Raw genomic sequence first — 24,286 nt, forward strand, 5'->3', positions numbered from 1 at the left:
CGATATCTGAGTTAAATAGGTTTGAAAACAGCACCGAGGGAACCAGCTGTCGTGATGCAGCTGGTAAAACATTTAACACCATAAACATCGATTTTAAAACTGAAAATCTCGAGGTGTTTCAATTTGATGCATCCGCGCAAAGAACCTATATCACAGATCATTACCAGGTCCTTATTTTCAAAAACGAGTGCGGAGTGGCTTCAAATGATTGTGAATTGATATCCGATGCTCTTACCTTTCAAATTTAGACTTTCTAAAGCCCAAGCGCCCTCTAAATTTGTCACAAGTCAACCTAAAAATTCGGGAGTAACCTACATGTTAGTTTTTTAACTGAAATAGCAGAACTTTTCGTTCATTTAAAAAAAATTACATTACTACTTTAATTATCGACGCGCAGCTACACAACTGAAGAAATAAATCATTTCATGAGTCTTTTTCTTTGCTCTATTTAAATTTGGAACTATCACTGCTTTGTTTTGTTTTGTTATTCTTTTCTTTCCCATTTTTTTTTTTTGTTTTTCGCCAAAAGGGTTTTCTATTGTTCGTTTTACCGCAATAGTTCGTTGTTGTAAAAGTGCTTGCGGCTATTACTACACACATGCAATTTAGCGTATGAAAACCCTTTCAAACTTATACGATCCGAACTTGTGTACTTCACACGGATATTGAAAGGAATCGTTCCACTTAGCGTAGATGACTACTGATAATTTTCTTAATGGACTTTTCTACTGTCTCGTTCAGAAGTCAATAACGAAAGTTTCATTAAAAACTTAACACAATTGAGATTTCACTATCATCAATTTTGCCGAAGTAATTAACGTACTCAAATCTTGAAAGTGATGTTCTAAAAACGTGTGTTTTAACCTCAGAATTGTCCACAATGCGAAAATTTCACGTAAATGGACTAGACAGCAATCTTGTTGTTTGCATTTGCCCCGGAACCTAATAACTTTTAATATATCCTTGGTTAATTAAGTGCATAAGTATCTCGATAAGGAAAAAAAACATAAATTTATGTGATTCGAAGAGCGTCAAAAACATTCCCGCTGGCATCAGAGAACTAGAGGTTTTATTTGTAAAAACGAATTAAATATTGTAAAAAAGAATGGCTAGTTATTGATATTCAAATGATAATCTTCGACGGAGAGTAACCTTATAGTAATATAAGTAATATGCATAATTTATAAAAGAAATAGATCATGCTTTGTCTAGTTTGGCAGGTGTCATTTGTTTTTCCAGCGTCATTTGTGTTGGTTTTAGAGTGGCTTCCGGATATGTGGAAGTCTTAATGTGCGGCAAAACAAGCTTCTAACATTGAAAATCGAACGATCCTCCCAAACAAAAGAAGGAAGATCGCCTCTCAAGAGATTGAGGACTTTTCAAGGGGCGCGAAATCAGTGAAACTTCTTGTTGTTTTTTCGATGCAGTGATCAAGTTCAGTTTTTTCTTGCTAGACAATTCTTACGTTTACCGATGACGAAGCAGAAATTTCCCGCTCAGAGATGAACTGATGCACTTCTTTGCGCGAACTGATAGTGAAGCTTTTCCGTGAGCAGAGTAAGATAATCAAGGTAGAAATCACTGAAAGGTATAGCTTCCAGGAGCTCGTATTATGAAAAATTCAACAATTTTTCACAAGGATTGCTCCCAACACTCTTTCACTGTCTCAACAAGTTCTCTGATCACTATCCTTTCGCTGTCGGGAGTCTGTGGAATTGCAGCGATTTTTTTAAACATTTTGGTCATTTTGGTGATTTGTTACAAACCTGCGCTACGATCCATGACAAACTATTGGATTGTTTCCCTCGCCGTTGCCGATTTGTTGATTGCAACATTGGGTGTGCCAGTGTGGTGTTTAAAACTCCTTCAAAAGGCACACTTCATTGAGGAAAACGTGCATAACTTGTTCACGGTGATTGTGGTTTTGACACTGTCTGCTTCCTCGCTAAACCTTCTTGCGTTAAGTTACGACCGCTATGTAGGTGTCACTGCGCCATTTCAATACCAAAGTAGACTTACCCCACGAAAGTGCGGGAAAATCATCGCAGTAATTTGGACCTCGTCCCTTCTAGTATCACTAATATCATTGAAAAACAACTGTGGCATATCAGGGCAGGGCCATTTTGCCCTGTTTATGGGCATCTTTGGTATTCCATTTGTGTTTATTTCCTATTTCTACATGCGAATCTTCAAGGAAGCCAACAGGCAGAAAAGATTAATAAAAGTGCAAGAAACCCGCTCAAATCAGCACCAACCCTGTTTCCTGAAAGAATACAAAGCCGTCATGACTGTTGCTATGGTGACGGGCTCGTTTGCACTTTGTTGGCTTCCAGGTTTGATTGATTCGGCGATTCACCTTTCAGCGCCAAAATTTTGGGCCGACACTCAGTTATGGCTCGGTACAACTACCCTGGCTTGTTTTTCTTCAGTGTTAAATCCTATCTTATACTCTGTGCGGATAAAGGCGTTCAGAAGCACGCTCCCAATTACTACAATTTTCCCGAAGGTCAACAGAAATTCAGTCAGTATTGTCAGTCACACTGTTTGACAACTTTCAAGCGGGCTTCTTTGATGTAAATGAGAGTTCTTCAGAGGTCAATTTAGTTAAGCCTATTGTAAAATCTCATAACTTGAGTATTGTTGTTAAACTAATCTTCCTTCGCAGTAATTAAACCTCTTTAGACCACCGTGCACTCTCCATTCAGATAACTGAATGTTTCATAACGAAATTTCAGTCATTTCAAAGGAGGGTACTTACGCACGCAACAATTATTTGATGCGGCACTTTTTGTGTTTAAAAACGAATAGCACCCACAACCTCTTAGGAATTACTTTTGAGATTTCTATTTTATCACAAGAAATTTGTCAACTTGGCTTTATACGGAGGGTAGCAAAAAAAAAAAATTCACGCGTCACGTGCACTTAAAAGAGTTTTTTCACGCATCACGCATTTAAAACGGAAAACTTCAAATCTCACCATACCACGCCTTTCTGTAAAATTCATTCTTCACGTGCACTCTAAATAGTTTTTCACGTCACGAATTTAGAAGGAAAAACTTCAAATCTCACCATACTATGCCTTTCTTTATAATTCATGCTTCACCTACACTTTAAACAGTTTTTCACGCGTCACGAATTTAAAAGGGAAAACTTAAAATCTCACCACACCATGCCTTTTTGTAAAATTCATGCTTCACGTGCACTTTAAACAGTTTTTCACGCATCACGAATTTAAAATGCAAAACTTCAAAACTTCAAATCTCACCATACCTTTCTGTAAAATTCACTGGGTCGAATAGAGAAACAAACTAAAGCAAACGTCTGCAAGACAGGCTGCAATTTATGTCGATGGATGTGGGCGAGTTGCGATTCAATTGGAAATGTCATTGGTATTGATCCTTTCAAAAATAAAGAAAGCTACTCAGGAGACTAGCCTACCAAATTTTATATTGAAACTTCGATAGGTGAAAAAACAGCTTTTATCGATAGCTTTTCCTTCGTAATGTCGCAACTCATAATTTCATGGCGTGTACAAGTTTACCTCGTCCAAACCTTTAGCAAAGATTGTTTGTTCACTTAATACAATAAAAGTTGAATAAAATGCAACCACGCTGGAAAATTCTCATATGGAAAACTCAATATTAATTTCCGACCTCAGCAACATGAGATAAAATCAACTCCTTTATTAATGGTAAATTGCTAGCTTTATCTAATGCATATGGCCCAAGAACGCACGCAACATTTAAACGCAACCTTTAAACGCAACATCTTACATTTGAGATGTTGTGAAAGAGCTGGCCAAAGGCGCGCATCATCTTGCAGAATCCAAAAATGTTGCAACAAAAATTTGACCATTTTCAAACTTGATCCAACACCATTCGATATGTTGCTATAGGGTGGCCAAACGTTTGTAACACGTTCACACAATAATATTGTAACATGTTGCGTTGAAATGATGCGTGCGTTTAAGACTTTGTCCAAATGTAAATAGTTGTCCATTACTAAGGAAAATCATTCATTTTCGACAAATGCTTTATCTTTTTCGCTTAAGCTTTTGGGTTTGTGTGTGATATCCGCTTAATAAATTATCTATTGAAAGCCACAAAACACCGTGAATTTATAAAAGCATGACTATTTTAGTTTGTAAGTCACAAGTCCAAATCATATCCGAGAGTTGCAAAGCCGATTTGACCAATTTCAGTGATAATTGTTTGGACAAAGTGCTGTTGCACTCAAATTTGGTGAAAATAGCAAAGCAGTGGATATTTAGCAGAAAGTCAGAGCTAGGAAGTGAACATAAGAGGTGAATATAGGAAGCGATTGCGAGAAAGCGGTTTTTTTTTCAACGTTAATGGTTTAGAACTGTAACTTTTCAATTGGAACTGTCATCTCCATCTTGATGCTTACGGCCTCAAGTTGCAAGTAATTACTCCGGCTGGCGCATTCCCACAACAAAATATGAGCGACACCGCATAAGACTCAAATTTCCCAGGCTCCTGAGCACGACTTCAGTCAACTCAAACCAAGTTTCTCAGTTCCCGTCAGTGATTGATCTTGTGCAGATAATTTGTCAGGATCATTTTTTTCTCCTTTTGGTTTGTTTTTCTTTGGATCGGAAATGTCTCTTCGCCTGATATTAAAAACAAGATGACAACATTGTCACTGAAGATTCTATATCAAAACTCTCTTTAATTGAAGTAAAACCTCGAGAAAGGGCGCGTAACGACTCGACCCAAGCCTCCCTCAATCCGCCGCTGCTGTATTACTTCGCTCTGTCATTGGTCCAGAAAACTAGCACCATCCCCTCAACGAATCAGATGCGAAACTAAAAACCAGTCGCGATTTGGTCACCTGCGCTTTAGCTGCGCTTCAAGCAGTTTGCTTGTTTTTTATTATGAGTTCTCATTGGCTGATAACGATGTCTACCTTTGCTCTGATTCGCCATTGTGAATACTTTGGTTTTCAGGTTTTTGATACTTACTTGAAAAGTCCTCAAAACTAACTACAGTAAGGGATGGAGAAGACTGGCGCCGAGTGCAATAGACATACTTGAGAAATTTAGTCTAAATTTCTCCATCCGTTTAACCCAAAGGCATGCTCTTTTAAAATCACTCCTAATTTCATGAATAGCTCCCGGCACTGGCTTTCAATATTATGGCAGAGACAGTTTGGTTAAAATTTTCCTGTCAACTAACCAACATTTGACGCAAGAATACCATTCTTGATAAGTATGGGGCTTCGCTGCGCGCGCTTCAAGCTCCGCTATAAAACTTTTAAGGACATATCACGTCCAACTCGAGAGACGGGGGGTGGGGGGGGGGGAGGCACTGCTCAGTGTGGGAAGTGCGAGGCGCCCATGAAATGGAACTTAAAGACTTTAAATCAGGGTTTAAAAAGAAATGAGGAACCCCTACCTGTTCACTTGTTTGTCCCACTTTCGGAATATCACCCTCTAGGTTAGCAATGTTTACGTTGGCACCGTGTTGAATAAGAAGTTTCACCATCTGATCCATGTCCCGACCGCTAGCCGTGTGAAGCGGAGTGTTTCCAGCGAACGTAACTTTGTTGACGTCAGCACCACGTGTTATCAAGTACTCTACTACATGATTTTTCCCAGCCTCCACTGCGTGATGCAAAGCTGTACGACCACTGTTGGAATCCTGAGAAATGTTAAGAGTTATCAGTTATCAAGTGTTACTGTTTTACAGGGTAATTTAGTGTTATGAACTGAGCTGATAACGTAAATTGGCCACCGTAAAGAGTTTAAAGGCTGACGTTTCGAGCTTTAACCCTTCGTCTGAGCGACGTTACTGTTTTACTTCCTTTCATGTTAAAAACTTAACGTTAATCTCAACCACTATGAAGCCGATGAAAGCTAAAAAAGACAAATCAGGTCTATTCCGCCTTATTGCATTGTGCATCCTAACTTTGCATAATTTCAGTGTTAACTAGCGCACGCACATAAAAAAAAAAAATGGGGGGTTTTTCTTCGTGGTCGGAGTTCGTCACAGAGGTAGACAATTTCTGGTAGACAAGCACGATTACCCATCATTTGCTTCTTTTTCTTACTTTGCATTAAAAGACTGACAAAGGAGGCGTTAATTATTTAACGTTGCTCTGACATTGACTGCAATCAAAATGAATGTGATTGGTTGATATAAATTACAACCTTGAAAGTTATTGGCCCATTGAATCGTCCGATGACAGACTGTCCAATAACAAATTGACATGTAAATTAGTGGAAAATATAATTTTTAAAACCAATCACAATCAAGAAAATTGTAAATTTTTTAATGATTTCAGGAGTTATATGTTTATCTAAAGGGCACTGCTGCTCTTAGACGAGCACAGGGATCCCATTTTTTATTTTAAAATTTACGTCCCTGCAAGATAAACAACCAATATGTAATATTTCACGGAAATCTCGAGAGGTGAAGGGGTTCTATTTGAGGAGAATGACCTTAATTGTCTGAAGAGCGAGAAAACAGGGGTGATCAAGTCGCGATTTGTCTAAGCTTTGCAACTGATTGCAAAAATCACAGAGCGTCGTAGAGCAAAGCCGATCGAATTCTAGACTACAATAAAATCAAACCAACTGTTTGTCTTGCAAATCGTAGAAAATCTTAGGACATGTTCTAAAAATAACTCAAGAGCAACCGGCGCACAATGGGAAGACAACATAGAAGCTTTCAGTCTCCTTACCTCATCGTCTCTTGTTCTTAGAAACTACGAATTAAGAAGTGAGTTACGAATTGGTAAATAACCTGATCGTTAATGTCTGCTCCCATGTCAAGAATTGTTTCAACAAGCTGTTTATTTCCATTCAAAGTCGCCACATGAAGCACTGAAAATCCTGCAAAAGTAAAAGGCCAGCATTACTTCTTCAAAAATAGACCTTTGCTGGTTTGGTCAAATCACGTTAAAGTTAACTCAAGATTATCCCAAGGTTAGTTTCAATTTTTTTAGATGTTGCTCTCTTCAGTTTTTCATGACAGCACGCTTGCCCCCACAAACCGTTAACCCCAACCGAAGCTTTTATCAACAAGACTAATCAAAATCAATTGAATTTAGCGTCTAATCCAGGATTAGCAGGTGCCACTACTGAAACAACGGCCCCAGGCTTGTGCATTACTCAGAAATATGATGTTCCAGATAATATAGTCCAACCATCATTAGAAGTCCAATAAAACGACTTCGACCAAAACGTGACATTCTGGCAAACACCACAATTTCAGTTGCACCTTGAACCTGCGTCGCTGTCTGATTTGTGAGTGTGTTGAGGCATCAAGTAGCAAAGCTTTGAAAACAAGAGGTGATGCCGCGAGAGATTTTTTACCGTAATAGGAAAAACTCCCACTTGCGGCTCCCCGGTTTAAGTGAATTGGCTACCGAAGAGAGTTCTACCGAAGAGATTCTGCAGCTGACCATTCGAGTGTTAGCCCTCCATTAAAACGAATCAGCTAGTTTTTTTTTTAATATTTAAGATGAACGGCCAGGCTCCCTTGAGGGCGGTGCAATGCCTGCCGAACAATACGTCTGATCCAATCCATGGCTGAAATGCAACAGCTTAGAGTTAGGTTCACCATAAACTGGGGGTCACCAGACATCAACCGGCAACGAATCAGCTGAAAGTAAAGTAGTGGCTCCGTAGATCATGAACTTCAATCAACCGCGGCTCTTCGTGGTACTGTCGTAATGTGCTCACCTTGGAAATTTTTCAGATCCAGTCTTATTTGCATGTGGCATCTATGTGTGACGTCACGAATAGCAAGGACAGAATGGATGTCACCATTTTGACAGGCCAAGTGAAGGGCGGTCTGTCCGTGCCTGTCCATCAAATTAACATCCGCTCCGCCCTCTACCAGCTTTTCCACAAGATATTTTTGATGAGTAATCACAGCAAGATGTAACGGTGTCTGAAAAACAAAGGTTATTGATGAGTTACCGTGCTGTAGTTGAAAGTCTTTGGCCGTGAGCATCTCTTTCTGCGAGCGATCGCGGGGACATCAAATTTCCTTCTGTAGATGTTACTTCATCTTCTTGGGTTGAAAATATCTCTCGCCGTGACTCGTTCTCTTCGTTTACTCGAAGACGATTTTGCAGCCACGTGAAATACGGTGTATTGACCAAGTTCGGTCGAATTGGCTTGATATGGCCTTGCTCTCTCATCTGCTTGTTAAAGAGGTCGGTGAATATCAAGCCATATCGACCTCATAGTCAGTCAATATTACAAATTTATCTTAGGTTTACATGTAACACGTGTCACGAACGCCGCTGCTATCGGCAACAAAAGTTGCTAACAATTAATGAGGATGAAAAGGAATAAACATAATCCTGGGCATTTATATCTTTGTCGCCAAATGAAATCATTGTACCCGCTTCCCTTCTTTGCTTTACACTCTTGACAGATAATCTACAGTTTTTTCTTTTCCTTTAATCGAAAAGTTACGTACTTGTCTAAGCTTGTTGAAAATATCAACCCCTCTTGACTTCATTTTCTCAATGAAAAACTGACTCAGTGGTTGGTCACCCTGTACCACAGAAATATGTAGGAACCTGTGAAGAAAAAGGGAAAATTTCTTTAACCTAAGCTCTCTCTTACGACAAGGTCAGTGAGTGATAATGAGAACCTGAGTTCGAACGATGAAAAATATGCGATTCGACTTCCGCATGTCTGTTCACCTTGAGAGCAGAACGAAATTGAGGGTAAGACCGACAAGAAAGAATCTAAATTTTTGCTCTCTCTTATATTTCAAAATATAAGAGGTCGGCAGCCAAAACGATTCCAGAAAAATTGTGATAAATAATTTTTTTTCATTCCATCGCTTTGTGAAGCATTCTTTATAGTCTTCAGTGTTAGAAACTGAGATCTATTTAGCCTCTTTCGAACCTTTTACATTCATCACGTAGATTTGCATGGTTTACCGAGTGAAGTCTTCCTGTCCGTAAAATCACTCAACCAAAGGCTTGTTAAATATAGATATATACATATCTGTATCGCAAAAATTTGACTTTTTTTTACCGCAATCATGTTTTTTGTGCATTCCATGAAGTGTCGAGAGGAATTTCCTTATGGTAACCAATCAACTTTGTCTTCTAGAAACCAAAACAGATCAATGGAAACCAATAAAATGTGTTTTGTTTGAGTACGTCCTTCGATTACTTCCAAGACGTCTTCCTCAGTGTGGGGCTAACACGCTATTCTTAAACTTCCCTCAGCTTGAATTAAAATAAAAAAAAATTAAATGATAATTTTTGTTCGAGGTATGTGTCGCTGCTACCTTTTTCGGTCCAAGCAGTTAGTACTTAAATGCTGGAGTTTTTGTTTTGTTCGCGTACCGCTCTTTCTCGCTCGGATCGTTGGTTTAGGAGTCACAATCATTTTCTCCTTCGTGACTTCTCCGCATGAACGTTTACATAATTCAGTCAAATAATGTAGAATGTGCCGACGTAAGCATTTTCGCTATAAATATTCTTAATCATTCGGAGTCCATATTCACGTCGTGGACTATAAATGTTTAGACTATGATCAATTTGCTAAGGTCACTGGCATGTCATCATCATGTCATCAATGACTGGCCATCAGTAGGAATTTCGTGCAGAGTTTTTGATGGTTTAATTTCGAACATTTCAAACTGAATATCAAAGATCGCCTTATATCAAAACATTGATATGTTATGCCAGTGGTCGGCGAGATAATATGCTCTTTAGGACGTGCACCAAATTGAAATACCTACACATTCGAATGTCTGGAATTGAAGATGAATGTCTAAATGATTTTACATGGTATTTATTTCCGAGATGGCTCTTCCAGACTTATCTCCTACGAGGAAGAGCGTCTATCTGCAATACTGTTTCACGAGGAGCTGTAACAGCTGAGTGAAGAGAAATGAAATAAATAAATACATTTTCTCAACTTACGTATCTCCATCGTCATCTTGTGCAAAGAGATCAGGCATGGGTGATGTTTCCGCTACAGTCCGTACACAGTCGTTTGATTGCACTAAGGTATGAGGTGCAGTTACGTCGGTATTTGAGGGTGATGGATCCGCGACCTCTCCACAATCCTCAGCTAACGTGGACAAACCTGATACAACTTTTGAGGAAGAAGATGCTTTTACATCCACGATGTCTGCCTCATCATGTTCAGTGGCCTCTTTCTTAGAATTATCTTTACTTCCTTGTTTACCATGAAGGTCGTCCGATAGGGACGAAGATTTGTCGAGCCCCGAATCTCCTTCGATTGGTTCTGTCACGCAAGCTTGGACAGAAGATGGTTTGTTCTCAGCAATAGAACGATGCCCTTCATCTAATGGATCCAACCCAACACATTCTTTCCCCGTTGTTGCAGATCCATGCCGACGCTTTCGACTTTCTCCTGAAAGTATTGAAATATTTTAACACTTTCTAGTCATAACCTTGTAAATATGTGCGAGGTTTTGATGACGTGCACCCTGAGAAAGCAAACACTGCGAATTTGATTGCATGCAGTGCTTGACATAAAACTCAACTTACCAGACATGAGATCTCGTGTAAAATATCCCTTGAATTCTCCAGACCAGCATTTCAAGCTTTAGCCAAAGATTCTTCTTAAATTCTTGCTACAAAGCTGGAAAAACATGTTCTCATTAATTGACGAAGATCCGAGCCAAGCACATGCAATCGAGCAAACCTTGTGATGCAAATACTTGGTTGTTCGTCTTGATTGGGCAGAGGTGAGGGGTTTCCCCGATGATGACCGCACGCTCCTATAAAAAGGAATCTCGGCCGTGACTGCGTACGACAACAGATATTATCTTCTTCGGTCTATTTGTTCGTTTTTTTCGCTTTTAGCAGAATGGGGCGTAATTTGGTGGATCTTTGCGAACAGTTTCAGCAAGTTATCATAGCCCAGTTTGTCTGCCCAACATCGAGGCAAAGTCCAATTATTGATACAGTACATTCGCATCTACTACGTCAGGACCCTGATCACAACATCGTGAATTTCCGTTTGAGTGAATGTCTTCGGGATTTGGTATTTTATTCTGTTCTATTAGCTTTACCCAATGGCTCTTTTATTCAAAATTTTTCATTTGGTTGTGGTTTTCCGTTTTTCCATAAATCACACTATGACTGCCATGGCTGAGATAATTTTTTCCTCGTTCATAGAAGAAGTAAGTAAGCATGAAAAGCTAATACAACAATATTCCTCGGTTCAGTTTCTAATGGGCAAAAAGCACCAGTAGCAATTTTAACTCATGTGAATCGAACATTCTAGAAATCGCATAGATCAACGCCTTTCTGATTTCGTTATTTGTTTATTTCAATTTTTTTAGCGTAAATAAAGTCACGCGTGAATGTCACGCTTGAAAAAGGTCGTTACCAGTCAACTCTCTGCTCATGAAAACGAGTTGAATAAAATGGCGTAATAGTACTTCACTTGCCGTTGTCTCGAGTTTATATTGTTTACAGTCAAATCGGAAAAGATAGGTAATAATATTTTGTTTAATATAGTATTAATTTGTTCTCGATACACTACAGTTCTTAAATTTGCTGTACAAAGAATTTCGCTCCCGTCTTAAATGGAAGGAATTGTCGGTCGTATTATCAGAGACTCATTTCAGTTTCTGTCAAACCTTACTGGGCAAGATCCGTTGCTAAAATGAACACATGAATCGAACTTTTTGCAGTAATCACCAAGTTAAATATTGGCTAGATTTTATGGATTGTTGACTCACTTTTACGCCGTTCAATTTGGTAACTAGAAAGACATTTCTTTGAATTGTCGACGCATATGCTTCGTTTTAGTCTAACACGTGTACAATTTGACTAGAAATTTTGTTCCTTCAACAACGCAGGATTACTTTCAGCGCATTGATTTACTTGCTGAAGGGTGATGACCAATATAAGAATCAAATTATTATGGAAATAGAGGATCAGGGTGCAATTTCAGTCATCAACTCACCTTCCAGTACCATCAGCTTCATCTTCGAGTTTGCCGAAACTGACCCAGAAGTGCTTATTGACGATGACAACGGAAACCGAGTGCAAGGAACTGGTAACCAGCTTAACCAGGTGGCCTTTTGTTCATCTCTGACAGAGAATAATTCATACATAACCGCTGAGAAATCACCAAAAGAGGAATCTGGATTCTCAAGTAATGGTAATGTTACACACCAAACAATATCAAGCAATGTTGTTGGAAAAATTAAACGATTTTCGGCTGGGAGAAAATCTCAAGAATCAAATTTAATACAAACATCAATTTTTGATGCAGAACAACCATCAACTGTAAATCCACCTCAGACATCAATTTCAAAATCAAAAGAAACTTCAGTCATGAATGTGCTGCATTCATCAACATCTATTTCACTTCCACAAGCAACTTCAAGTAGAGGCCACAGGCCATCAACAGCTACTATGAACTTGTCAAATGGTGTAATGATACCAAGACCTTTAAACTTCCAAATTCCAAGGAAAGATGTTTGCAGAGAGAAAATTTCCAAAAAGAGACAGTTAGGAATACCAGACGTGGTTAAAACTGGCCCAAATAACAATAACCACAAGACCATTATTTGTGAAGAGGACATTTCCAACAAGAGACAGCAACAAGAATTAGTAATGGCAAAAACGTTTGCAATTAACAACAAACACAAGACCATTGAAGCTAAAAGAAGCCAGTGTGGTCAGATAACCAGTTCTACCAAACTGGCTCTTTTGAACTTTTTGAAAAAGAAATCCTCTGGAAATGGTGTAGTGGCAGATGTTGAAAATGAGGGAACTGATCTTGAGGAGCAAATTGTTTCAATTGTTCAAAAAGAGAGCAGTGGTGTTGAAATAGAAGAACCTCATTCTGATGAGATGCCCAGTTGTGAGAATGAGGTGGAACAGATATCCACAAGAACAGTTTTCCAAGAAGAAGTTCCTACTGCTGAATTCAGCAGCACAAACCAAGTTCAAAGTGACCAGAATGCTGATAAGACATCTGATCAGGATGGTTTGAATGAAGCACAAAGTGACAATGCCAATCAGTTAGATGTTGTTGGATTGAACACAGAAAATGATGAAGAACGCAAGAAAGGGGGCAACAATTCTCAAACTGTACCAAAAGGTTAGAGCTTTATTCATTGGTTTATTACCTTAAGTGTTCTTTTGCTAGTCTGACCTGACACTCACCCCAATCCCATCAGGGGATTTTTAACCTCTCCAAGAGGGATTTCTAGGGGGGGGGGGAGTGTTTTACAGCCTGCTGATTACCATACTGTCCTTTTGCCTCAAAATTTATTCAAGGGGCCAGTATCATAGTCAGATTTACTTCTTCACATGTCACAATGTCACAAATGTGATTGCAAATTCATGGCAATAATGTACATGAAAAAAATGTTTAAAAAAGTGAGAATTGATACCCCATCTACTCAAATCTCTTTCCACTGAACTGAAGCAATCTACAGTCAAACCTGTATTAAGTGGCACTGTATGAGATGGTCAATCTGTATCAATTGTCAAAGTCCGGAAGTTGTTCCCCCTTAATCAATGTAATTTTCACATCTTTTAGAAGCAGTCACCTCTGTTAAATGGTCGCAGTCATCCTTAACTAACTTGTTACCCACTTAATCAATGTAATTTTCACATCTTTTAGAAGCAGTCACCTCTGTTAAATGGTCGCAGTCACCCTTTACTAAGTCCCAACGGTCTGTTTTTATTGTTTTTCACCTGTATTGAATGGTCACTGAGGTAGAACCACTCAGATATAGCTAAGAGTAATCTTTTATGTAATTTTGAATCCATACATGTTTCTCTCCCAAAATCAAAGGAAGTCGTATTTTTGAACAAGATTATGTACATTAAGTGATCAATTATGGCATAAAGTTGAATTTTTTTATTATTTTATTTTTTCTATAATACCCATAATCTGTGGAACTTGTATAAAGCTATCACCCCACCATTTCCCATGGGCGACTGTTAAATACAGGTTTGACTTTTTGTATTAAAGCTAAGGACTACTTGGCACACAAACTGGCAATATTATTCTGCAACCTTTGCAAAATGCATTTTTGTAATGTAACTACCCATTAGCTTGCAGCTTAAGTTTGACAATTGTTCAAGGATGAAAGTATGTTGTTGAACAAATATGCTGCTGTACGCTGTACAGGAAGGTCTGTGGCAAAAGTGTTCGAAAGTGTAACTTTTTCCCTACATCTCAATTGTGGCAAAAACCTTCACTGCTTTCCAATTTTACAGAATTCCATTTTTTTACAGTGGCTGCTTTTGTTACAAGTAAAGGCTGTTTAGTGCCCTGTACTCAGGTCTCCTTGGCAAGGCAAAGCTTGGCATATTTCAGTGTAACATTTAATTTCATCTTTTAGAAGCAGACAACACTACTGCTGGTGTGCTGCTCTGTGATGAATCAACTCCTTCCATCCATGAAATAGATGTCGTTGTCCATCCCTCTCTCCTGCAACCAACAGAAAACTGTGAAAATATGAAGAGAATTGAGAGACAGAAAGGAACAGGTAACTTATAATAATATATTCGTTTGCTGGTCACAAGATTAGGACTGCAGTACGGTTCCTTTTACTGGTAGTATTGGAATGGTAGAGTATAACTAACTGATCAATCGGGTTTCGGAATTTCCGCCCGAATGGAAGAGTTTTTTTTTAAGGAATAGGTCTGTTACTCTTCTTAAATGCTTTTCAGATTGATATAGTTTAGGCCACTTTCTCTGCTGCATCTTTTTCAAGTATCCCTAAGTCCTTTTACTCTCATAGGTGACCAAGACAGAGTTTCTTCTTATAATATACAGTTGAACGTTTATTAAGCAATCACCCACTGGGAATGGCGATTGATGGCTTGATGCAGGTTCCACGGAATAGGGGTGTTGTAAAAAACGATAAAAAAAAGCGTCATTTTGTGCTATAATCGACCACTCAATGAACCAACACTCGCTCAAAAATACTACTAGCATTGATGTCGGTAGATGGACGTGAATTCAGTATAGTTGAAAGCTTACTCTAAGCTTTATTGAGTGAGTGGTTCAGTAAATGGTGACCACGACCGCCTAATGGAGGTGACCCCTTAAAAGGTGACAATTACAAGAGGAAACAATTTCGGGGCTTTGACAGCTGACTGCTATACACAGGGTGACCGCTGAGTACGGTGCTGCTTAATACAGGTTCGATTGTATATCAAAATAATATTAAGCAGACAAGTGATGAGGAAATAGTAAATGTAAATGAGAGGATCTTGAGTTGATCCAATACCAAATTCTCGTAGCTAACATCATAACAATTGTATGGCAGACGGTTAAGAGAATTTCTAATAAGATCTTGGAAGTGAAAGGATTAAGAATCGCCATAAGTCGTACCTACCACTTATCTGAGTAGGGCGTAATGTTTCTATCTTGTAAATTATTCTAGATTCGTGTGATGCCATCTCTATTTCCAATTTTTTTAAATCCATAGGCGTCAAGAAAAAGAAGAAAAATAAATCTTTGGAGTGCAAAGAATGTGGAAAAATGCTGGCATCAGCTACGACATACTTGGAACACATGAATATTCACTATGATCGAAGACCGTACAAATGCGATGAATGTGGCAAGTCTTTCCGCCAGCGACACCATATTGATCAGCACAAAATTGTGCATACCGGGAAAAAACCTTTCGTTTGTCAATATTGCGATAAAGCTTTCGCCAGGAGCTACAACATGAAAGATCACGAGCGAATCCATACTGGAGAAAAGCCTTGTAAATGTAGTCATTGCGACAAAACGTTTCGTCGTCGGCGCGGTTTGAGGGAACACGAAACAAATGTTCACCATCTTCATATGCCACGCAATAAGCTTGGGAATTTGAAAGAAAAAAAGGTTTATACATGTAAGATCTGTGCCAAGACGTTTACGTGGTCAAGTGCGCTTTCTACCCATAAGAAAACTCATTCTGATATTGCGCGATATAAATGTCCCAAATGCAAGAAGGCTTTCAAGAATAACAGTTTATTATGGAATCATGTGAAAACCCATTCAAAGGAGAAGCCATTTGAGTGCGATATTTGTGGGCAAAGGTTAAAACGGCGAGGAAATCTCAAAAGACATATTTTAACCCAACATGAGCCAGAGGTGGCCGAAGAATGTCTCAAAACCAGCAAAGAGTTTGAATACTTGCGTCGGAAGAAATCTGGCTGAAGTGATTTGCTTTGTAGCTCGTCCTATTTAGACAACATATATTTTTGAATGTCCATGGTTATGCATGGAGGGAAGCAGTTCTGTTCTTGTACAGTCGGTCGAGTCTATGAAACATTCAACAATTCACGACACGCATAAATGTGGCTTTGCAATCACAGGATGTATTCCATTAAAAAATTGTGGTTGAGAAATGATGTGATCACATTTTACAGCGGCAGGAGATATTTTTTGCCATTATAAAGAGGTCAAAACTTGCATCTCTAAACTCACATGAATTGTTATGTTTAAATGTTTCAAAAGAATTTGTTAGAGCTGATTGCATTTGACGATTTTTTGGAAAGAAGCTTCTTCCAGTAATCTCGGATTATTTATGGCTTGAAATCAATATAACAGAGGATGTCACAAGAATTGATTCATTACTGAGTTTGTTTTGCGTAGCAAACCTTCAAAATTCACGCCAATTCGAACGTTTATGTAACTGAATAATTATATAGAGGTTTGAAAAGGGGTATTTGTGTGTCGGACGACATGTGAAGAAACTGATGTTTGACCTATTTTATGTTCTTCCCCGGACAATTTAAAGAAACAAAAAAAATGAAGAGAAGTAAAAGAGCAAGAAACTGTTGGGTTTGAGAAGTTACAATCGAAAACACGTTTGCGTTCACAGGCTGTAAATGCTGGGTTTAACTCTCTTGTCTCCTTTGACCTGATTAAAGTAAAGTTTATTGTGTCTGTTTCATACTCGCTTAGTTAAACCAGGTAATTCATGCCTCTGACTGAAATTAAACAATGTAAGAGACATTTTCTCCCATAATTAAAGCCTGTAATACGTACAATTCTTAAAGAATAAGTCACCAAAAACAGCCCAGAAACTCCGTCTCAGATGAGTCACGTATTGCCCCTCCCCTCCCCCGTCAGGTTCCGTGCAACCAGTTACCGCCCCAGGTCTTCACGGCCTTCGTTAGTCAGCGGTTAAAACAATCAATAGCAACTTTCCACGTAACGTCGAACCAGACCAATTAAATCTTTTAACCCGGAAATTTCTCCACTTTGAAAAACATCAGCTGTATTAAAATGCAGGCCCTCAACCTCTAGTGAAAGAAAATTCGCTGCTCGTGAGAAATGGATGATCCTCAGGCCGGCGAAGCGCGATCTGGTGGCGGACAAGAAGAAGTTCCAAAGTCAAGACCGCTTGAAAATTCAACTCCGACATTTCTTGTAGATACATTTTATTTAGGTGAGCTAACATTGCTACAGTAAAACATTGTGGAGCTACTCAAAGCTCTACATATTTTAATTTTTTCTAAAAGCTAGAAACCGTGGAATGACTCATAAAAATACCTGATAATCACAAACCTTTGTGGACTCAAATGTCAGTTTGTTTAATATACCATCAAAAAATTATTTTAATTTTTTTCCTCGGAGTATGTTGAATTGCATGAAGAGTATATTTTTATGTCGGTGAAATAGCTGAATGAAATGCCAGAAAACTGGAAAAATCCTGTAAGACATGATATTTTCTTTCGTAATGATAAAAATGAAAAACCATGAATAATTCCTTTCGATAATTGGAATATTGCACTATCTAACAGGCGTGGGGCTCCTGGAGCGTTATGGCTGGCTCATTTTGATAGGGCTTGTGATCCTGGTATTCCTGTGGAGCAAATTGAAACCGTACTGGAAAGAACTACAAAACAAGTGGGAAAGACAGCAAGAAATTGCTAACTTTGGTAAGTGAGATCATTTGTTTCACCAAGAGTAGAGTGAACACAATTTTTTTTCAAGGAAAAAATTATGCATGAATGTGAGAAGACTGTAGACGTAAAAATAAAACAGAGACATACTGTCAAACAGACAGGTAGACAGTAAATGTAGACAGACAGAAGTCTCGAAAGAAATTGTGGTGCGGCATCAGGTGAGAGGTATTACAAGATAATTCAGTTTTATTGACTGAGTTGAAATGTAAATTGGCCTCTGTAAAGAGTTTCAAAGCTGATGTTTAAAGGATTAGCCTCTCATCAGAGTGACAGACTGACAGATAGTCTGAGTTGCAGGCAAAATGGGAGGTGTGATGAACATAAGAAAATTAATGGTGACACAAACAGGAAACTAGACTTTGTCTATGCATTTTGTGGCTTTTATATCTCCTTCGGCACCTGCCAAAGAAAAGTGAGGCATTGTTACTATACATCATACAAAGAAGTCCCTTTAACCCTTTAACTCCTGTGAGTGACCAAGACAGAATTTCTCCTCACAACATCCATACAATATTAATTATTCAAGGGATGTGAATAAATATATGATATTCACCAGACAGGAGGTCTATATTGGCAAACACTATACCTAAGGTCTTGGATACCACCTGAGGCCTATGGCCTCAGGCAGTACACAAGACCGAGGGCACAGTTTTTCCCAATACAGACCAATCTTGGCTGGTGAATAACATTTTTATTTTTTTCTAAAACCTAACAAATGGTTGTGAAAAGAACCTGAATGATAAAGGGCTGTAATTACAGCAAGATTCTCCATAAATAGAACAATTTATAAACGAGTAGATGGTAAAGAAAACAAGGGCAATGCAAATGAAAGAGAGAGGTTTCATCAAAACATATTTGTTTGCATAATTTAAATTTTAAATTTAAAAGGTTTTCAAGAAAACTTTGAAACATTTTTTGGATACCGCCTGCTGTGAGTGGGCCAAATGGGGATAACACTGCCCGCTCTTGGAACCAATCAGATTGCAGGATTTGTAGAATATCACCTGCCCACGAACTGAGAAAAAGATAAAGAAAAATATCAGTCAAGGGATGAATTAGTTGATTTAATAAAAATTCTCTCAACTAACATCACAAGAACTGTATGGCAGACAGTAAGGAGAATTACTAATGAGATCTTGGGAGTGAAAGGGTTAAATAACCATTTACCTTTCACACCCCAACATCAATATGCACATTCTTCATACTGTTCTCTATACACACCCTAAGGTGATAAGGAGAACGTGTTTAACAATCAAAAGCTTCTTTTGTTGGTGATAATTTCTTTTATTTATGACCTTAATGTGTGATTCAGGGGTGATAATTTGTGAGGAGAAATTAGATGCTAATCGCTCATAGGATTAAGGGGTTGATTTTTTTCCTCCAAGTATCAATACTAATTGTTTATGACTTTACATGCCTTAGACCCAATAAAAGCAGCCAGGCAACAGGAGAGTATGGAAAATGCCAGAAGACGACTGCAAGAAAAACAGGATGCCAAAGCTGCCAAATTTATGGAGGACCAAAAGCTGGCAAGTATTATGATTTAAAACAGTTAGCCTCCCTTGGTACTGTATATATTTCAGGGCATGAAATTAATTTTTTTTTCTGATAGCCACTTGGCTCCTAAATTCATCAAAGTGGTAGCCAATTCAAAAAAAGTTGGTTGCCATTTTGAAAGACAAACAAAACCTTTTTTTTATGCTGTTATCGTTCTAGAAATTAAGTTAGGGAAAAGATCTTTAACGTGCTACAAAGGAGACACTAGGATGGATGATATGCAATGTTTAAGCTCGTCTAAATCCAAGTGGTGTCTAGTTATCGATCGAGATGCATCTGCTGCATTTTGGAAACAAACTTAACGAGGAAGTTTGCTGTGGATTTGTCTTTGCAAATCTTTTTAATTCACTATATCTCTAGGTAAGGTTATGATGAAACATTCTAGTTGCCAATTTGGCAACTAATTTTCAGGATTTGGTCACCAAAGTGAAAAATTTAGTCGCATTGGCGCCTGTATTAGGCACAATTTCACGCCCTGTTATTTCCTCTTTAAAACCTTCACTTCTTTAACCTTTTAATGTCCAAGATCTCATTAGTAATTCTCCTTACTGTCTGTCATACAATTCTTATGATGCTAGTTCTGACTAATTTAGTACCTGTTTGTTTGTCTGCTGGTACCTGTTTATATTCCTCGGTGGAGAGAAGCACTCTGAGAGTGACGCATTTGACTCAAGAACACAACACTATGACCGAAAAGTGACCGAAAAGCCAGTTCTGAAACCCAGACCTTGCAACCCTGAGTACAGCATGCTAACCAAAAGGCTTAATATGCATCTCTTACAAATTCAAAGGCGCATGGTTCAAATTTTGTCTCTAACTGTAATTTATCATTGATTGGAGCCAGGCAGATGAAACAAGGAGAAAAGAGAAGATAGAAGACTGGGACAGACATCAAGAAGGAAAAGGTTACCGCACAAAAAGATATAAATCTCCGGTATAAAGCTTTTTACATTTCTTGTTTATTTATGTTTTTTAAAAAATAAATTGACTTATGTCAGCTCAAAAGTGTGTATATCAGGTTGCAGGTTCAAATTTCCATCTCAGCCATCAGCCTAGAAAAGTTGCCTAAAATCATCTCTGAGCAAAAGTTATTTTTGTCCAGGGTTTGCTGGAAAGAAAAGCAGTATTTTTTCAGTGATGGGTGTGGAATTGCAGTTGTAGTAAATCTGTGTAAAGTTTGTTTGTCTTTTTTTGTGTTTAATATGTAGGAGGATTCAGAGCAATCCAGTCCTTCATCAAAGCCAAAAAAACCTAAAAAGCCTCTCCGAAAATCAGGTAAAGTGGTAATGTTGTAGTTTGTTATTTTGACAACATTTAAAAATCTTTTAGTTATTGCTTCTGGAGATGTGTGAATCAATTCCACGTTCAGAATTTCCTCAAACTTTGTGGAATGCTAGGGAAATTTTCACTGAATAGTTCCCAGTCCTCTGTGTAATAGTAAGGATGCATCAACATGTATGGCATCATTGATAACCTGGTCTCCTGGGATATTCTATTTGTCTTCTTTCAAACTGACACTCAGTCCCTAGCTTAGTCAGAGCCTATGAAGCTGCAAGGAGTGTTGCTTTCCCATCTGAATGAAATCTAAATACCCAGAGATTTGCTACAGCATGTGCATGTTGCTAATTCTTTCATGAATTCTTTGAAGCTACATTAACAGAATTTTATCAACATTGTATAAGTTGTTATGGATTTTGAATGTTACTAATTAATACTTGTGAAAAATGGGACGGAAAGAAGCCAAGATGGATTATCAAAAAACCTGGAAAATCAAGGTTGGGATAATCAAAGTTTAACCATTATATAATTCAATTATCTCTGATTGATATTTCTCTTACTATTAGATTACAGTCCTTTATCTGGGGGTGGAAGTGGATTCAGCTACAGACCACCAAGAAGAGGTATGTCAACAAATGTCTTTGATAAATTTTTATGCAGTCACAAATGTTGAGGAATAAGGCACTTTCCAAAACCATGATTAGGAGAATGAGCCAGCTGATAATGAAAATTAGTGCAGTTAATACTGGGCAGCCAAAGGTAGCCTATTGCACAGGTGGCCCAAGCTCATTTCTCAAGAAAAAGCCAATGATTAATTCATGAAAGCGTCACAAGTTGTGTGACTTGGTGTTAAGTTACAAGAGGAACTGTTGAAAATTTGAACACATTATAAGGAAAAACATGGGGAACGAAACAGTAGATATTTTGAAATATGAACATTTTACATGTAAATCAATAAACCTTACTCACATCCTGTGTGTCCATTGAAGTTTCTGGCAATTTCTGCTGTTTTAAGCTTGCTTTTCCATCACTGTTATTCCTGTCAAAAGACAAAGTCAAGCTTAATACCTGATGCCTTCATGAATTAATTATTGGCTTTTTCTTAAGATGTGAGCTTGGGCTGCCTGTGCCTATAGTTGACAAATATCATCACCTAACTTGATTTGTTAGCCAGTTACACAACTCTACACTATTGTTTTAGTTCAGTTAGTAAATGGCAAAAAAATTTTAACCAAAAAAGTTACCTGATATGAGCAGATTTAGCAAGTGGAGATGCAAAGCTTCAACAAGGTGCTCATACAAGTCTGGTAGAGCAATCTTTCAAATGAGTGTCACAAGTAATCCACATTGTGCTTTTGTTTTAGTTTTGCTAGACTTTGTTGTGCAATTGGTCCTGTAAACTCAGGATTCTTTTTTAACAGCTCAGATTCAAAACGAAAACAAGCTTTCCTGTGCTTCAGGCAGTTTGCTTTCTTCTAGCTTAGCTTCACCTTGCCTTTTGTTTTGATTAGCTGTAGTTGTTATTGTGTTGGGTTAGCTTTCATTTATGATACTCGATAGAAAAGCCCTCATGTTTATCACTTGGTGATCTGACCTAGGAGAAAATTCTGCAGTCTATCTCTTGCCAATTCTGTTGAAGAATATGTTCAGCACCAAAGAAGTGAGTTGTCAGTAGCTTCTTGTGTGGCCAGCTGTCTTTTTATATTCTGTCAGAAAAGCTTGATGGAATACTGTTGTTTCAGGTGCAGGAGGCGGTGGATGAGGTTAAATCTACACACAGTCACTGGGTAACCAATACAGGCTTTGCTGTTTTATAAAATGAGGTTGTAAAGAAATTCATATTGATAATGTGTGGCTCTGGAAAATTTCCTTTCCCACTAGTACAGAGGAATGGAGGTTCAAAATTCTGGCCAAGGAAGAGGGCCTATTTTTCTCCCTTTAACTCCCAAGATCTGATTGTTAATTCTCCCCTGTAGCTGCTACACATTTCATTGTAAATTAGTTATGAGAACTTGGTGCTAGATCAAGATAGCAGCTTCTACCTGATGAGTTTGAATATTCTCATTACCTGTTTGCTGAAGAATGTATGGATATTATAGGGAGAAGTTTTTGTTAATCACTTCTGGGAGGTAAAGGGTCAACTCTTGAACTCCCATGAGTGCATGACCAAGGCAGAATTTCTCCTTACCATATCAAAACAATATCAAACAGATATTAAGTGATGAGATTAAAGAGAATATAAATTAGGGAATTATTAGTTGATCCAATACCAAATTCTCCAAACTAACATCAAAAGAATTATATGGCAGATAGTAAGGAGAATTACAAATGAGATCTTGGGAGTGAAATGGTTGAAATTTGGTAGATAAATTTAAATTAAGGGGTAGGGATTTTTTTTTTCTGGACCACGACACAACTCATTTTTGTAGAAAAATTAACTTGGAAGCCTGTTTGTTGCAGTGACATGTTGTGTAGTTTAAAAATTTTAACTCAGCTGAAGAATCTCCTTTTCTGAACACAGATCAGGGTGTATGACATTTGCCTTTAAAACACAATTTGTTGTGGAAAGGTTAATTGATGCTTTTCTCAATGGAGTTCAGAAAAATGCACCATAAGGTGGTAATTAAATTAATAGCTGTACAGCTTTTAACGAAGGATCAGAAAGATTTGAAAGTTCATATCATTTTGTAGTTTACTTAATAGTAAGAATAGTTGAATTAACATTACAAATGCAGGCATATTTAGTTGAGACATATATACAATTTATACATTGTAACTGGGTATGAAGATATTTTAATTAATTTATTGCAATATTATAAGTAGCTTCTGTTTGCTGAGAAAGTTTCTTTTGAAGCTTGCCCAAAGTATCGTGAAGATATTCAAGTTGTGTTAGTCAACAAATTCCAACCAAAAGGACAAACAGAGTTGTATTTGGATTTCCTGTCAAATTCATGATAAAAGTGCAGTGTTACTCGACTTTGTCGATAGATTGGCATTGCATGAGATCATGTCATGTGGCCATATTGCGAAATGAAATTCTGTTCTTATTTCCTCATATCGAGGAAAGTATTGCAAAGAGGGTTTCAACAGAGGTCTAGGATGATTAAATAATTGGACCTAACAGAAAGGTTCATTTGTAGACCATTTTCCAGACAAAAGGTGTACAAGATTTCAACCAAAGCCTTTGGCAATCAGTTTGTTTTGACTGTCAATCAACAAGATTACATTGTGCTGTAATTGATGGCTGAATTTGGTGAGAAACTCTGTCAAATACAACTCCTCTGATCCTTAGCTGTCCTTCCATTTGATACTTGTAGAAAGTGACTGCTGGAAATTTTTCCCTGGTTGTAGCTTGGTGGTTTGGGGGGGGGTGGGTAGGTACCAGTAACAAGGATGGGTGTCCCCCCCTTGAATTTTTCCAATGGGAATTTTGATTCGTTAAAAATGCTATAAAAACATTTTCATGTACAAAGAATACATTGTAATTGTGCCTTCTGAGAAGAATTAATAAAAGAGTCCTAGAAAATAGCAGTGG

The 24,286-nt window shown here is 38.0% G+C and overlaps 4 protein-coding genes across 4 annotated transcripts; 3 read left to right on the plus strand and 1 right to left on the minus strand.

Moving 5' to 3' along the window:
- The first annotated feature begins 1,414 nt into the window (after nucleotides 1–1,414).
- On the plus strand, nucleotides 1,415–2,798 carry LOC131783442 (histamine H2 receptor-like). The gene has a single exon (XM_059100201.2). The coding sequence runs from the start codon at nucleotides 1,613–1,615 to the stop codon at nucleotides 2,546–2,548; it is 936 nt and encodes a 311-aa protein (XP_058956184.2). The 5' UTR covers nucleotides 1,415–1,612; the 3' UTR covers nucleotides 2,549–2,798.
- Nucleotides 2,799–3,668: 870 nt separating this feature from the next.
- On the minus strand, nucleotides 3,669–12,005 carry LOC131783456 (NF-kappa-B inhibitor alpha). Its single transcript, XM_059100213.2, has 8 exons — nucleotides 11,945–12,005; nucleotides 10,516–10,609; nucleotides 9,922–10,378; nucleotides 8,454–8,556; nucleotides 7,706–7,916; nucleotides 6,765–6,853; nucleotides 5,415–5,660; nucleotides 3,669–4,630 (listed from the first exon to the last, which is right to left on the minus strand). Exons 2-8 carry the CDS (start codon nucleotides 10,520–10,522, stop codon nucleotides 4,577–4,579), a joined length of 1,167 nt encoding a protein of 388 aa, XP_058956196.2. The 5' UTR covers nucleotides 10,523–10,609; nucleotides 11,945–12,005; the 3' UTR covers nucleotides 3,669–4,576.
- On the plus strand, nucleotides 10,534–16,859 carry LOC131783454 (zinc finger protein 37). Its single transcript, XM_059100212.2, has 5 exons — nucleotides 10,534–11,153; nucleotides 11,316–11,469; nucleotides 11,838–13,090; nucleotides 14,346–14,492; nucleotides 15,441–16,859. Exons 3-5 carry the CDS (start codon nucleotides 11,902–11,904, stop codon nucleotides 16,157–16,159), a joined length of 2,055 nt encoding a protein of 684 aa, XP_058956195.2. The 5' UTR covers nucleotides 10,534–11,153; nucleotides 11,316–11,469; nucleotides 11,838–11,901; the 3' UTR covers nucleotides 16,160–16,859.
- Nucleotides 16,860–17,148: 289 nt separating this feature from the next.
- Nucleotides 17,149–24,279, plus strand: LOC131783458 (selenoprotein S). The gene is made up of 7 exons (XM_059100215.2): nucleotides 17,149–17,396; nucleotides 17,752–17,889; nucleotides 19,339–19,449; nucleotides 20,322–20,407; nucleotides 20,682–20,748; nucleotides 21,318–21,374; nucleotides 22,494–24,279. Exons 1-7 carry the CDS (start codon nucleotides 17,282–17,284, stop codon nucleotides 22,511–22,513), a joined length of 594 nt encoding a protein of 197 aa, XP_058956198.1. The 5' UTR covers nucleotides 17,149–17,281; the 3' UTR covers nucleotides 22,514–24,279.
- The last annotated feature ends 7 nt before the right edge of the window (nucleotides 24,280–24,286 follow it).

The sequence above is a fragment of the Pocillopora verrucosa genome, chromosome 6 (genome assembly GCF_036669915.1).
Source record: "Pocillopora verrucosa isolate sample1 chromosome 6, ASM3666991v2, whole genome shotgun sequence".
Taxonomy (NCBI): domain Eukaryota; kingdom Metazoa; phylum Cnidaria; class Anthozoa; order Scleractinia; family Pocilloporidae; genus Pocillopora; species Pocillopora verrucosa.